General features: G+C 41.7%; 1 protein-coding gene across 1 annotated transcript in view; it reads right to left on the bottom strand.

The window, feature by feature from the left end:
• DPCD (deleted in primary ciliary dyskinesia homolog (mouse)) overlaps nt 1-15,730 on the bottom strand; it is a 44,349-nt gene that overhangs the window by 24,747 nt on the left and 3,872 nt on the right. The window contains exons 2-4 of the mRNA XM_077455341.1: nt 14,702-14,782; nt 12,513-12,637; nt 9,222-9,355 (exon numbers count right to left, since the gene is read on the bottom strand). Coding sequence (XP_077311467.1) covers nt 9,222-9,355; nt 12,513-12,637; nt 14,702-14,782 — 340 coding nt within the window. The remainder of the gene's footprint in view (nt 1-9,221; nt 9,356-12,512; nt 12,638-14,701; nt 14,783-15,730) is intronic.

The following is a 15,730-nucleotide window of genomic DNA, read 5'->3' as shown; positions in this document are numbered from 1 at the left end:
AATGGCTGTGCAGTGGGGATTGATCATTGGAGGAGAGCAGCTAGCAGTGTGTTCTCCTGCTTAGTGTGGTCAGTCTTTAATAGAAAAGCAGAGGGACTGGCAGGAACACCAGGGATTTCACATAAAAGGAAGCAATACAAAGAACAGGAGACTCTCTCATACAAATACATGATATAGCAGCCTCATATCAGGAATATATAAATGTTGGGGTAACAAAAGTGAGTTAACAGTGGAAGTTTCCCACTGTACAGGTTTCAGATAACACTGGGAAATAAGCAGTGTTGTGTTTTTACGAGAGAAGACAGAGAAGCCCCATGCAAGTTGCCATCTGGTTGTTATGAATAAAGTTGACCATAAACATTAGCTGCTCAAGGCAAGTACAAACACCACAAACCCCAGAGCAATAGTGGAAAAGTGCTTTAATTGTTCATACAACATTCATACAATAGCAAACACATTTCTGGGACAAACAAGCTGCTCACTGGCACAATTCTGCGGTATCTGATTGCCTTTCAAGCAGTAGGCTAGACTTATCTGGCATCTGCTTCCAGAGTCCTTTCAAACATTTACAAATATCACTGAGCATATGAAGAAGGAGCGCGTTTGCCCTGAAACAAGTTGGCCAAGATCATTTTACTTTGGTACTCTTCCACCATTGGTCTGGCACTTTTGTGGTATTTTTAACATGGCTCGAGTCACTTTTTGGGTAAAGACTGAAGAGGAGCCTTGTTTCGTGTGATGATCTTTAGCATCAAATAAAAATGAATATGGTCTTGCTATGTTGTGGAATGAATACTATATCAAGTCCCAGTTCCTCCTTGATATATCTTTAGAGCATAAATATTAAATTGTTACCTATTCCAACCAAATCAGGTTACAATCTCATGACTAAACAGCAGCAGACCTCCCAGGTGGCATTGGCTGGAAGAGCTCATCTGATCGCTACGGATTCCATGTCAAAATAATCTTGCCATCAAGCTGCACCCTTTCCTTTATTCACTTGGGATGTTTAGGAAAACACCTGTGGCCAAAACTAGCAAAAGATGGTTGGTTCAAATCGTGGTATATAGCCAACTTTACTGCACAGCACTGATGCTTGTACCATAATAATCCTTCCACACACTTTAGAACTACAGGTTGAGCAGGATATCTGGCCATGTCAGACTTAGACCATGCCCCAGCTGTACTTTAAGATGCTGGACACTCCAAACAGTGGACGTCGTTGTGACAAAACACATAGGGCGGAGCTTCCAGTGCGTTACGTCCGGTTCTGGTCCATGGAGTGCAACGGCGTCTCAGACTTCCTGATTTTAGATGCTGAACCCTGACACAATGAAAGTACATTTCTGCATATTGTAATAAATAGTGTTTCATGGAATTACACTATGGGGCCCATGTACTGTTATTGTTTCTGCATGTGAGGAAAACTGGAGAGACAGAAACCCGTTGGAGTAATCAAGGAAGTCCTGTACTTGGATAATGTGTACAGCCACATAGTGCTGTGAATGTTGGTTTACCCCTAGTAAGTGAAGAATTTTTGCTGAGAGAGTTGGAGAAGGGGGAGCACATGCAAAAACCACCAACACATCACTGGATTTGAGAATCCAATTACTATTGAAATGCTGACTTATTTTTGGTTTTCAGCACCAGTCACTTTGACACTTCTACTGTATCGCAGTAGGTCACTTTTTTTTCACGGATGTTAAGGAAATATTGCAAGCACAGCACAGTCACTTTACTGCACATTATGTGTGTGCTATGGTGCCATTTTAATGTTTACAGTGTTCAGCATTTAGATTGAAGGAATTAATACCACATATTTATCATAGGGTTGTTTACATACTATCTATATAATTTGTTCTCATTGCTAATTTGCACCTCATCACGTTTGTCTTTAGCACATTAAGTTGAGGTGTATTTAAAGGAATACACACCACCAAAAAACTAAGCAGCGCCATACCCACTTCCTTCACACTATTCATTGCCGACTACCACCTCGGTGGTAGTTTTGTTGGGGGCAGAAGCTTAAAAAAAAAAAAAAAAAAAAAAAAAAAAAAAAAAAGGTGGCTTACAACAGTCATGCAAGTAGTAAACTTCCATCTTTACGTTTTACCTATAGGTAAGCCTTAAATTTAGGCTTACCTATAGGTAGTGTAAATATCTCATAATTGTGCACCATTTAGGAAATATTTACTGTTCTAGGAGCCAGTTACATCATTTGCGCATGCGTGCTGAAGCAACGGCCGCTTGTGTCCTTTCTTTGGAGCAGTATGCCGTGACTGGCGGCTCCTGCATATATGCATGGGAGTGACGTCATTGCGGCTCTGGGCAGTCACAGAGCTGGAGCACCGAACCCAGAAGGAAAACCAGGTATAGATGGACGCAGTCTCCAGCGAGGGCATCGCATCACTGGAAGGCTTCGTTTTCAGGTAAGTTTCACATAATGTGCTAGTATGCGGTGAATACCAGCACATGATGCCTTTGCCTTGCAGGTAAGGCAATAAGGGGAAAAAAAATTAAAGAAAAAAAGAATAAATACTGGGGTTTACAATTGCTTTAAACAACACCACCCTATTAGGTTGTCTATAGCGTGGAACAAATTCCCCTTTTGTCTGTCTGACTCCAGAGTGCTTATGCTTGGGGATCAACAAAGTGCTGGACTATACAATACTAAAGGTTATATTTTTACATCCATTATCCCCAAAAGTTAGATTACAGTGAAGGTGTAAAAAACGCCGGTTCTTACTGCCCAAATCACACTGTTGGTAAAAAGTAGTTTCTGCAGAGTTGCTAAACTTTATTACCACAATACAGTGAGAACCTTGTTAAGCCATGAGCATTTCTCCTGGTGGTGCTGGTTTATGTGGTTTGAACATTGTATATGGATAACTGCCCAAGAGGTTCTTGGCCCTCCAGCTTAAGGTAGGCCTTGCAGCAGACCCAAACTGGTGTGTACCTAGAATATTACAGATAAAAGGATCTACAATCCTTTATCTGGTGTATGACCAAACATTTTTGTTTATTTTGGATAAAGTAGGGAAAGGTCAAAACTCCGATTAGGTCGTTTGCCGTCTGCGGCCTGATTTGCCTTCGCTTTCTGTCCTGGTGCTTAACCACTCGCCTACAGGCCACTTTTGCCCCCTTCCTGCCCAGGTCACACTATGAAAGACAATTGAGCAGCTGCAAAATAGCCAAAAGGTCACCCACACGCACTGAGGTAATATGAAGGGAGGGTTCATGGCAATAAAACACGTGATAAGAGACTGTAGTCTTTTCTGGAAATTTTGCAGCACTGTATTTTATACAGTTCTAAATTTTTAACTTTTTGTTTATAAATCCAAGATCCGAGGGGCAGTTCTCCTAAAATGCATATTTCAAATTTTCATATTATAATGAAGAGTTAAAACATCTGAAAAGTTCTGTTCATCCTTGTGGGACTGATTCCATTGGTGAGATATCTTCCCTAGAGTTCTTGGAGCTACAGACTTGCTGTGACCATAATGATGGGCTCCCACATTTCCAATTTAATTAACATTTATGTTATACGATGAAGAAAGGAAAAGCAGTGGCTAAAAATGTGCAAAAGGTGGGTGGGAACACCCAAACCGCCCAGGTAGACAGAGTTGGGGGAACCTGAGGTATTGCCCAGGCAGGATGAGGGTACAAGGACGGCATCTGATGTACCAACAAATTCAACCTTTCTGTCCACAACCTGCGCATGCCAGAATTAGACTGTACCTAACATTGATCATCATCAGCTGCAGGAAGCACTGCAATAGATAAAGGCTTTGGATGATAGAACAGGCCTGCAGTTTTTTAGCATCAGGCTAAGGAAAAGGCTGTAGAGTGTCAGGCTAGAGGGAGAGTGCCGCTCACCTGCCAGAGAAAGAAGCTGCCCATTAGCACAAACTGGAGAAGGCCAAGCTGCAGCACTAGTGTCAGTTCCACGGCTTTCCTGAGCACAGGGAAGTGGCCTTTGGCTGTGAGCCATGCAGTCAAATTTCCAGTCATGGAGGAGGAGAGTGAATAACGACACCCATTTGCTATCATTTGAGAAAATGTGTCATCAGTACCACCTGATACAGAAGCAGTGGGCTCATCCAACACCAGGGCTGAAAGCCAAATGTTATCCGAAAAAGAAGACAACTATGTTACAATCCATAAAGGACACTATGATAATAAAGTATAAACTTGACACCAAACGTTTACAGGAAGAAATTCAGACCACTGCAGCTACTTGCATGACTGTTGTAAGCCACCTATGCACCACTGGTAGTGCACTAAAGGACTGAAAAGGGATTCCAACAAGTCCCTGGAGTACCTGTAGATCCAGGAACAACTCCTGCGTCAAAGTACCCCATTTTCAGTGGGTCCTACACTAATCATAGAATAAAAAGATCCCACTTCTCAACCATGGGAGAAATACACTCCTCTTTATGGGAGAACCAGACCCCTTTGGGATGGCGCACCCCATCATCCCCCACCAGTACGTCTAATCAATGACCACCTCAGAGGAGTCCTTTTAGTTCTCCCATAAAGAGGAGTGCATTTCACCCATGGTTGAGACGTTTTAGGATTAGTATAGGACCCACTGAAAATGGGGTACTTTCACGCAGTAGTGGGCATAAGCACTGTATGGCCATATGGTGTGACCAAATCCCCATATTTGCTTATTATGTTCGGGATTTTAATTACATTTTTGTATGTGCACGCTATAATCTTTTGTTTCCAGGACCAACTACTACACATATATCTTACAGAAGTTCAACAGCTTGTGATGAAGTTCAAGCCTGTGCCTGCCAAAGTGGCAGCAGAATTAGTAGAAACATACATAAACACACAGGTTTTTGATCACAGCAAGGCTGCCCCAAGTGGATAAAAACAAGGGAATTAAAAAAAAAAAAAAAAAAACAGCAAACCCTGCTACACCTGTGAGCCAAGCCTCCCAGCAACTAGGAATGGAATCCCTGGAAACAAGTTGGCATCCGCTGACACTTGCGGATGCTATGCTTGTGGCAAGCCAGGATACCTCAAGAACAACTGTCCTGAGCAGAAGACGACTGCACCTGGGCAGCTGCCCAGCACCCATTCCCCTGGGCTGTTCATCAGTGAAAAAGCCAGGGGCAACACCAACAACCTACAGACTGCCACTGTAAGCAATTGGATTGCAAAATACCATTGCAGACATTATGCTCATTTTCTAAAAGAAGTCCCCTACTTTTACTGGAATTGGGAAAATATGCTCATGTGTACTCCCGTACGTGGGATGATGGGAATGGGATGAGAGAGGTTGGAGTCTAAGCCCACGTACACACGGTCGGAGATTTTGCCAACCAACTCCGTCGGATTTAGTCCGACGGATTGTGTCCGAAACTGTTGCATACACACGGTCGGGCCAAGTTGGCGAAAAATCCGATCTTTCAGAACGTGATGATGTAATTTCGTTACGATGGGACTACATTCAGGCTAGTAGCCAATAGCTTTGATGTAGGAATTTGATCTGAGCATGCGTGGCACTTGGTCCGATGAAAATGCTCTACACATGATCGGATTAGGTCCGTCCGGCCCAGTTGGTGGGGAAATATTTCCAACATGTTGGAAATTTGGATCGGACGGAGATTCGGACGGAATCAGTCCGATGCATACCACACACACAGTCGGATTATCTGACGACGCGGTCCGATAAGACTCATTCCGACAGATCCTCCGACCGTGTGTACAAGGGCTTAGAGTAGATTCCCACACCAGTGCCAATTAGGCCCAAATCCTATTCTGTATGTCTTCTGATGACACCCAGAATTCACCAAATGGACTCTCTGGACATACCAAGGTACTTTGAAAAGACATGGGTCTGACATCTAGGTAACTTAGACATTGACAGATTAAGAAGTTGGGTAAAGGCGCACAGTGATTGAATCTGATGACAGTGCTTTTCTGGTGTTAGTGGTCATCTACACTGCTCTGAAGGCTGCTGAGTTGCAGTCTCTTGTTACAGAGCAGGGTTATGGTACTTATGAACCATTTCTTTGCTCTGACCCAGTAGACTCTGGAGCTGCTGTTCTTGCTTGCCGCAGAACAGTTGTCTGGGACTTGTAGTGCCACCTTTGAGCAAGCACTGCAGACTAATTTCCAGCTCTGCTACAGAGGGAGATAAACAAAGGGTTTTCAGAGACAATGGAAAGCTCAGAAGGGAGGATCTGCCTGAAGATGAAAGGTAGAACGGTCAAAAACCACTTATATTCTACTAGAAATGAAGACAGCAAAGCCCAAGTTCCAGACTCAGTAATAAGAGAACTCTTTCAGTACTTCCTACTAGGTGGTGGGGGTAACAGAAATAACACCCATGGACCGATGTCGTAACAAGATTGCTCAAGAAAGAAGCCAGCTGGGTCGGCGTAAATTAGGCCGTCAGAGGTGGAGTCCAGTCCTGGATCGAATCCATACCAAGTAGCAGAGCTGCAGGGTAGCAGCGTGTATACTGTGCAAAGGACCAGGGAAAAGACTTCTGGGTATCAAGGAGGTAGTTGCTATGCAACATATTTTATTGGCTGTTCTCATTTGCCAACATATTGAAATAACGTAACAATTGTACTTAGAAAAATATTTAGAATAAATCTGCAGTAGACCTGCACAATTAATCGTCAATAGTTATCACGATCTTGACTAAAGTGTTTCACAATTCTATGAAAATTATTTTCTCTGCTCTTCTGAATCCACAGCCTTCAAAAGAAAGGAAGAGAAAAACTGGGCAGTCTGCCAAGAATCAAAACATTCTTTATCAGTTGAACTTAAGTATAAACATTGTAACAATTTGTCAATGGAATAGACTGTGTTTGTAAGTGTAAAAAGTTTACCCACTTAAAACACCAAACCTTTTTTCTGACATTTGTTGGTTTCAAGTTAAAATCATTTTTGTTTGCTAGAAAATTACTTGGAACCCCCAAACATTATATATATATTTTAGAAGTAGACACCCTAGAGAATAAAATGGTGGCTGTTGCAATATTTTATGTCACACTGTATGTGCGCAGTGGTCTTTCAAATGCATTTTTTTTTAATATTACTTTAATGAAAAAAAAAAAAAAAAAAAACAACCAGCAACAGCAAAAGGTAGCCCATTTATTTATTAATGTGAAAGATTTTACGTCACAAGAATCGTGAGAGAATCTTTTTATTCTAAGCAAAAAAAAAAAAATTATGATTCTACTGCTGAGAGTAACAAAATCTCTCCAACACCTATCCACCACATCCATTGGACCCCTTTTCATTGGGTGCAATTAGATCTGCAACATAAAACTTTTGTTAAATCTTGCAACTTCAGCTCTAGTATGACATCAAAACTACTAAGGATACAGAGAGAGTCACATTTCTGAGAGCCGGTAACTCTGACTGGACTGAAGCCAGCCATACGCGGATCAGAATTTGACCAGCTCAGCAGGGTATGACCCATATATGGCCAGCTTTAATCAGTCCATTTTATTTAGCCCTCGGCAGCACTGACCGAGGGGATTTATATGGGTGGTTGAACAGGCTGCAGTGGCCACATGCAAACCAAAATTTCGCTGGTCCCTGCTGAACCAGACATATTTAGATCCATGTATGGCCAGTCTGTCAAGCCCCATCCCTTGAAGTATCGTTTCTGAACCGAAGCACATCTGCAATATTTTGACTCGACTTTAATCACCAAATTTGCTCTGCATTTAACATTATGAACATACAATGAAGAAAAAAAAGAAAAAAATAGAGAACAAAGCTGATCTCCCACAACCAATGGTGCACGTGTACTCCCCAGAGCGATGCTGCTCTACTCTAGCAGGGAAACTTGACAAAGCTTGCAAAAAGACACAGGAGGGCGCAAAAACCTAGTGCATAATCAGCAGCACCATGTTGATTAATAAAAATGCCAAAACCACACACACAAACATGAGAAGATACTAGCTTGTTATATCACAGCAAAGGTGATTTCCAAAAACACTGCGGTTGAAAAGCTGGAGGCATTTCTGGGGACAAGCCCCCTTCCTCTCGCTCTGAAAACGTGCCAGGTACAAGGTACAAGCTGGTCAAATCACAAGTTTGTGAGTATGTTTTTATGATCTTTATTAATAAACATGGTGTTGGTGATAATGCACTCCTGTGTCTTTTATTTTTTATTTTTGTGTAAAACTACAAAAAAAATAAAAAGTCGGCTCACCAGATTTTTCAAGTAAAATGGTGCTCAGTACCCAAAAGAAAATAGAAATATGGATGTTGCCCTTGGGACTTTAACCACTTGCCGACCAGCCGCCGCAGTTTTACTGCAGCAGAAAGGCACGGCTGGGCGAAAGTATGTTATGCGATGTTGCTTCTCCTTTTAGTCACTACCCATGCCATGTCCGCCTTCCCATTGTTCCTTGTTAGGGGGTTTTTTGGTTGGCACTTCCTTAGCTCCCTTCCCAAGCATATATTGGTGCCATCCTTGGTGAACATAGCCACAGGGACCTAGGCTTTGCAAATTGGCAAGTATGGGGTCTTTTTTCTGTGAGGCCCCTCTTACTATTTGTACATTTATTCATGTGTTACATTACTATATGATCATTCATTTCCAGATACATCCCACATGCATCCACCCCGGAAGAGGGAGCCACATGTTGAAGTGTGTTGGTTGTTATAGTTGTCATGTATACTCATGTACTTTAAATGCAATGCAATCTTTAAACTTTGTGCAATATTGTATCGGCTTTGCCTTTTTTATGTTACTTTTTCATGTGTGACCATTTCTGTAATAAATATTTTACTGTATTTACATTTGTCAATTTTATTGGCCAATTGTGCACACCTCATTTAAAGTCCCAAGGGCGACATCCATGTTTCTATTGTATCATTAGGGATGGAGGTGTGTTACTGGTGACACCAGGCCTTTCTTTTATTTACAGAACCCAAAGAGGCAGGTGTGTGAAAAATCAATAGTGCAGCCTTCAATATTTTAAGCACAAGTCACCTAACCATTGACTCATGAAGACTTCTAATTATCCAGTACAGTTATGATTCCTTTGAAAAAGGTAGCTCACACTGACATGCAGTAAAAGTGACATCGTGCCTTGTGTATCAGTGCTATGAACTAGAAACACTAATCAGATTTAAAATCGGTCACCAAAGTCTGGACCAAATTGCTGGCTGGGGGAAAAAAAAAAAAAAAAAAAAATACACTGATACATGAGGCTATGATCAGAATATCAGCTTACTTCTTGTTGGTTGTCCGTACAATACAGGAACGCTCAGTCTTGTCTACCGTCACACTATATACATCTTTATAGTAAGGCAGATTGCGGATTCTCCACTGAAAGCATGTCTTGGTGTCCTTCCTCATAAACACAGGCTGGGAAAAAAGCAAGACACACATTAAATAGATATTTACATGATAAATTATATTTACATATAATAGACAATGAGGTGTATTTAACTACTTCCCACCCGGGCCAATATATATATTATATATATATATATATATATATATATATATATATATATATATATATATATATATATATATATATATATATATATATATATATATATATATATATATATATATATATATATATATATATGTGGGAGCTCTCGCCTTCTGACTGGATGTTCCTGAAGGTCTTTCAGAAGGAGGGGGGATCGCGCGCCTGTGCAGCGGCGCGATCCCAATGTGCGCGTGTCATTTGGACACGGCACATCTCGGATCGGCAGGAGGGCTCTGCGATTGGCCCTCCTGATCACGATGGCCGTGTCCAATCACAGCCATCATGTGATGTAAACAAACAGCCGGTTGCTAGGCAATCGGCTCTCCTCTCCTCACATGGAAGTCGTTGCTGAGGAGAGGAGAGCGGATCGCTGCAGCCGGCTGGTGATCAGTGAGTACGAGCTGTTTTTTACAGCTTTTTACTCACCAATCACCAACCTAGTGTAAAACACATGTCCCCAAATAATAAAAACACATGTCCCCCACATATGTCCCACTAAAATCATATGTCCCAATGATTATCTGCACACATGTGTCAGTGATCACCTGCACACATCTGTACATGATCACACAAACCAATTATTATATACTTAATGGGATTTTTTTTTTACCAAAAACTAAAAAAATTTTTGACAAAACTCGATTTTATTGGATTTCTTTTCAAATAGAAAGAAGAAAATAGTTTTTTTTTTTCCAAATTTTCTATTAATAATCATATTGGTAATGTGTAGGCTTCCTATTAATAAATCATTCTATGCATAAAGGTAAAACATTTTGTGCTGCTCCCCCCACAGCCCCCCAATACTCACCTGAGCCCCTCTCCATCCAACGATGTGCACGAGAGACTCGGCTGTCCTGGGACTCCCTCTCCTCATTGGCTGAGACAGTAGTGGGCGCAGTGAGGCAATGCGGAGAGAGCGTGGGGAGGCCAAGCCGCGGCTCTATGTGTCTTATGGATTCATAGAGCCGCGGCTTGGGAAGGAGCATGCAGGGATGCCCCCAGGGAAAGAGGCTTTCTCTGGGGACGTTGCTCGAGGGGGGCGGAGACAGGAGCACAGGTGAGAGACCAGAAAAGAAGAAGAGGATCGTGGCTTTGCTGTGCAAAACCACTGCACAGGGCAGGTAAGTATAACATAAAAGTAAATATCAGAAGTACTGAGTAATCCTGAACCCAGCGCTCAATCTAAATGTATTACCTGCACTTACAGCCACTATTATAAAATTCAAAACCAATATAAAAATATGCCCAATAATAAAAACATATACACATGATATATCCACCTTACGGAACCGTTCCTGACAAGGAGAGCTGAAGTTTCCAGTAAGAGAGCTGCAGACTTACGTTGTGAAGAATCTTACAGGCCATGTTATACTTACCTCTGGTAAGCAGATATACAAAGCGGTGTGCGCAAGGTGGATTGGTGAATGTGTAGCAGCTAATGATTCAGGCATTAAGATCTTGCTCTGATCAGAAGCATACTACAACACCTGGCTTTATATATTTCACTTCACGGAACTGTCAATAGGAGGAGAAGGTTGTCCAATACCACTCTATATATACTATTTTCTAGTGAATGGACGGACATATCAGTGGATGCTTGCTCTCAAAATTGTTAAACATGAGAGTATTTTTTATTGCACTAAATGAGATATCATAAGGTTGAAGATTGTTTTATTCATATGAAGCGCTGAATGCTTTGTTTTTATAATTGGGCATATTTTTATATAGGTAAGTACAACAGGTTTGTTTTTTTTTTTTTTTAAGCCAAGCTTAATATTACTTTAACCGCTTAAGGACCACCTCCTGCACATTTACGTTGGCAGAATGGCAGGGCTGGGCACAAGCAAGTTGCTCTTTAAGTGCCCAGCCGTGGGTCACGAGAGCGCCGCCGCGCGTCCCGGTCCTGAGCTCCGTGACCGTGGACGCAGGACCCGATCGCCGCTGGTGTCCCGCGATCGTGTCACAGAGCTGGAAGAACGAGGAGAGGTCTGTGTAAACAAACCTCTCCCCGTGCTTCCTACTGTGGCTGTCACCGATCGTCTGTTCCCTGTTATAGGGAAAGACGATCAGTGATGTCACATGCCAGGCCACACCCCCTACAAAAAAAAAAACACACACACCACACACCGTCACAACCCATCCTCGCCCCCTAGCGGTTAACTCCTTCACTACTAGTGTCATTTACACGGGAATCAGTGCATTTAAATAGCACTGATTGCTGTATAAATGACAATGCTCCCAAAAATGTCTGATGTGTCCGCCATAATGTTGCATTGTGATTTTGTTTTACCAAAAACATGTAGACGAATACATAATCGGCCTAAACTGAGGAAAAAAAATGTTTTTTTTATATATTTTTTGGGGGATATTTATTATAGCAAAAAGTAAAAAAATATAGCATTTTTTTTTCAAAATTGTTGCTCTATTTTTGTTTATAGCGCAAAAATTAAAAACCGCAGAGGTGATCAAATACCACCAAAAGAAAGCTCTATTTGTGGGGGAAAAAAAAAAAAGACGCCAATTTTGTTTGGGAGCCACGTCGCACGCCCGAGCAATTGTCAGTTAAAGCGATGCAGTGCCGAATCGCAAAAAGGGGCCTGGTCCTTTGGCTGCAAATTGGTCCGGGGCTTAAGTGGTTAAATGTGGCCAGGTTCACTTTTAACTAACAATATTTAAGATATGGTTTTCATGTTGCCAAGTCACATAGGGATTTATTTACTAAAGCTGGAGAGAGCAGCACCAGGCGCACTTCTGCATAGGAACCAATCAGCTTCTAATCTCAGCTTGTTAAGTTAAAGCTTTGGCAATAAAACCTGGAAGCCGATTGGTTTCTATGCAGAATTGAGTCCGATTTTGCACGCCGCAGCTTTAGTAAATAAACCCCATTAGTAACTACATAGGAAAATACACAATGTAAGTTCTAAATAACCGAGAAACAGTATGAGAAAATACTGAAATAAAACAAACACATATAACAGAGTTAAACTACAAAATAGGTTAGCAGTTTTTCTAAATACATACATTGGAACTGTTTTCTTTTAAGAAATCGTTTTGTAGCACTGCAACCACTGGCGGTGGAGTTTCCCCAACTTCAATCTGCCATTCGCCATGCGCACCCAGGGCTGATTTCTGTCTCCATTTCCTTACTGGAAACACACAAAGATTAGTAAGTAAATATCGGACTCTTCTCCAAAAAGAGGACCAATTGCAGAATGTACCTAGCATTGGTCTCTCTGCATAACATAGCTGGTTAGAGGAGAAAACGGCAAGCAGCCGATTTGTTTATAGCAAGCAATAAGGACATGTGGGAGAGGAAATACAGTCTGTGTTACAAATATGCAGAATATAGCTGGCTGATATAGGCAGCACTTTCAATTTTCAGCACCAGGTAATTTTTTATTTACATTAATTCTTTGTTTCCATGAGGCTGACATTTCCAACTATGAACTGGGTTTGCACTGGCAACAAAGTGGTAGGGGGAGCAGCAGATGAAGGGTTTTTCCGCACAAGAAAAGGACAGGTTCTCTTATGCGCAAACAAACCTCCATCTGCTGCTTTTCACTGAACTGTCAAAGTGAGAGATTCTTTTTAAAACGAAAACTTTTTTTAGAAAGGTTATAAACGTTACCCCCTTTTTTTTTTTTTTTGGGGGGGGGGGAGACTATTTCACTCCCTGTCTTGTAGACAAAGCAGGAGATGAGGTTAAATTCCACCCATTGTCTATTGTCACTTCAATAGGTATCCCATTAGAAGCTTTTCTCACCTCTGTTCTGGTTACAACTTTAACATTTTGGATTTCCTATTACTTTCTGTATGGGCACAAGCCATTTTACATGTTGCAGAGCAAAATATTGCAATGTATTTTATCTTCAGAACATACATGCCAACTTTAAACAATCGACTGGAACATGCTTATCGAAGCAGTAAAACAAACTACAAATCGGTTAACATGAGAGAAATTATATTAGTACTCACAGATTAACAAATATAACATTCAGATATTTAAGAAAGAAATTGCATAAAAGCCAATATTTATCCACCCGCAGGTCACTTCCTCTAGTAATGTATTGGATCAGGGGTCTCCAAACTATGGCCTGCTGCAAGATTTTCTCTGGCTTGCAGTCAGGATCAATGACCTCTCAAGCAGGTTTGTCTTCCTCCCAAACATCCAAAATACCACCTTCATCCTGGTCTTCAGCTCAGGGTTACCTCGGCTGCGTTGCCATTGTATCATTATTAGTTGCGATCACTGCTGGCATCCTACAGACCAATAATGTGTTTGCCCCCAGCATTCACAGGAAGATGGCACTTCCACCCTCTAGACATGCTCCTCCTGCTTTAGCCAAGTTCCTCAGGTTCCCTGCTATCCTGTAAGTGTGTAAGGTAAGGGGGGGGGGGGGGTACTCTGATATAAAGGGGAAGGGGATTCCGATGGGGACCCTGATGTAAGGGGGAAGGGGATTCCGATGGGGACCCCGATGTAAGGGGGAAGGGGATTCCGATGGGGACCCCGATGTAAGGGGGAAGGGGATTCCGATGGGGACCCCGATGTAAGGGGGAAGGGGATTCCGATGGGGACCCCGATGTAAGGGGGAAGGGGATTCCGATGGGGACCCCGATGTAAGGGGGAAGGGGATTCCGATGGGGACCCTGATGTAAGGGGGAAGGGGATTCCGATGGGGACCCTGATGTAAGGGGGAAGGGGATTCCGATGGGGACCCTGATGTAAGGGGGGAAGGGGATTCCGATGGGGACCCAGATTGAAGGGGAGGGGGGTATTCTGATGGGAACCCTTATTGAAGGGGTAGACGCTGATGGGATCACGCTTATTTGGAATTCCTTTGCTTTGTTTTACTGAAGCTTTCTCTGTTGTTTTGAATCATATCATGTGGATTGTAAAAAAAGCTTCAATATTCATTCATTTAAATTTTTATAATTTATTATAAAAACAGATTTTCTTCGGCCTGGGAATATTTGTAAAACAATTAGGTGCGGCTCTTCTACTAGGTTTGGAGACCTTCTCAATAGATGAATATGGTGGAACATGACAGTTCCCGCTCAGAACTCCCAACTTTCTAGGTAGCACTCCTATTCTCTGCAGTGCTAGAAAAATGTAAATAGCTGCACTTTGGACTCTCTGTGGTCAATAATAATGAATCATTTATTATACTAGTATGACTTTTTGCGGTACAGCTATGTACTTTCCTTACCCAATAACTCCTGTGTCTTATGGTCATACTCTTCCACCATCTCCTTGCCATCTGCAAATAGATAGTGCACTTTTCTTCTGCCTAGAAATAAGAAAATAAAGTTTTTACAATAAGCATTATCCTTAATATATGTTTAACAGTTATTAAAGTGGTATTAAAAGGTTTGGCTTTTTATTTTATTTTTTATTTTTTTTAAATACAACCTTTTTTATTGAAAAAAAAAAAGTTTTTTTTACAAATATTTGAAGCAAGAGTAATAGAACATACATATGAGAAGTAGTCAATTATGGATACACTGAAATGTTATAGAAGGAAAATGGAATAATAAAAAAAGAAATTAAATAATGCAAACAAAGACAAAATTTATAAAAATCAAAAACAATGTTCGGGTACAGTCATATGGGGGTATCTGTTTAAAATCTATGCATTAATTGAGGTCTTGTAAATAAACCAAGGAACCCATTTAAAGGGTTTGTAACCCCAAACCACGATTTACTACCAGCCCCCCTATTTTAAGCTGCCATCTTGCAATATGTAATTGTTTGTTAGAAACAATGCCTTTAAATACCTTTTTTTGTCATGTAGCTTCAAAGCCGGTCACGTGACTCCTGGCCGCTCTAATACTCCAATCCGGGGCTACAGCAGGAGGAGCCGAGATCTCCCTCTGATGTAAGCTGGGAGGTCACGTGACCGCCATGCTGGCCGATCTTCTCCTCCTGCTGTAGCCCTGGATCGGCTGTGATTGACAGCAGTGTGAGCCAATGGCTCCTGCTTCTGTTTCAGCCAATGAGGAGAAAGAGATCCGGGACAGCCAAGGCTCTCTTGTACATCGCTGGATTGAGGGAGCTCAGGTATTAGGCCTCATACACACGGGGCATTTTTACTGCCGCTTTTAGCAGGGTCACACTTTTTTTGTTTGTTTTTTAAGCTGTTGTATCAAGCACCAAGCGTTTTTAAGCTGTAGTATTTGGATTTGGTAGTGAAAAATAGAAAAGGGCAGAGAAACATTGCCAAACGGCAATGCTACTA

This window comes from Lithobates pipiens, unplaced genomic scaffold (assembly GCF_037356315.1).
Source record: "Lithobates pipiens isolate NorthernLeopardFrog02 unplaced genomic scaffold, aLitPip1_a1.2 Scaffold_25, whole genome shotgun sequence".
In the NCBI taxonomy this organism is placed as follows: Eukaryota; Metazoa; Chordata; class Amphibia; order Anura; family Ranidae; genus Lithobates; species Lithobates pipiens.
The sequence above is the reverse complement of the archived record's forward strand: the minus strand, read 5'-3'. Positions and strand labels throughout refer to the sequence as shown.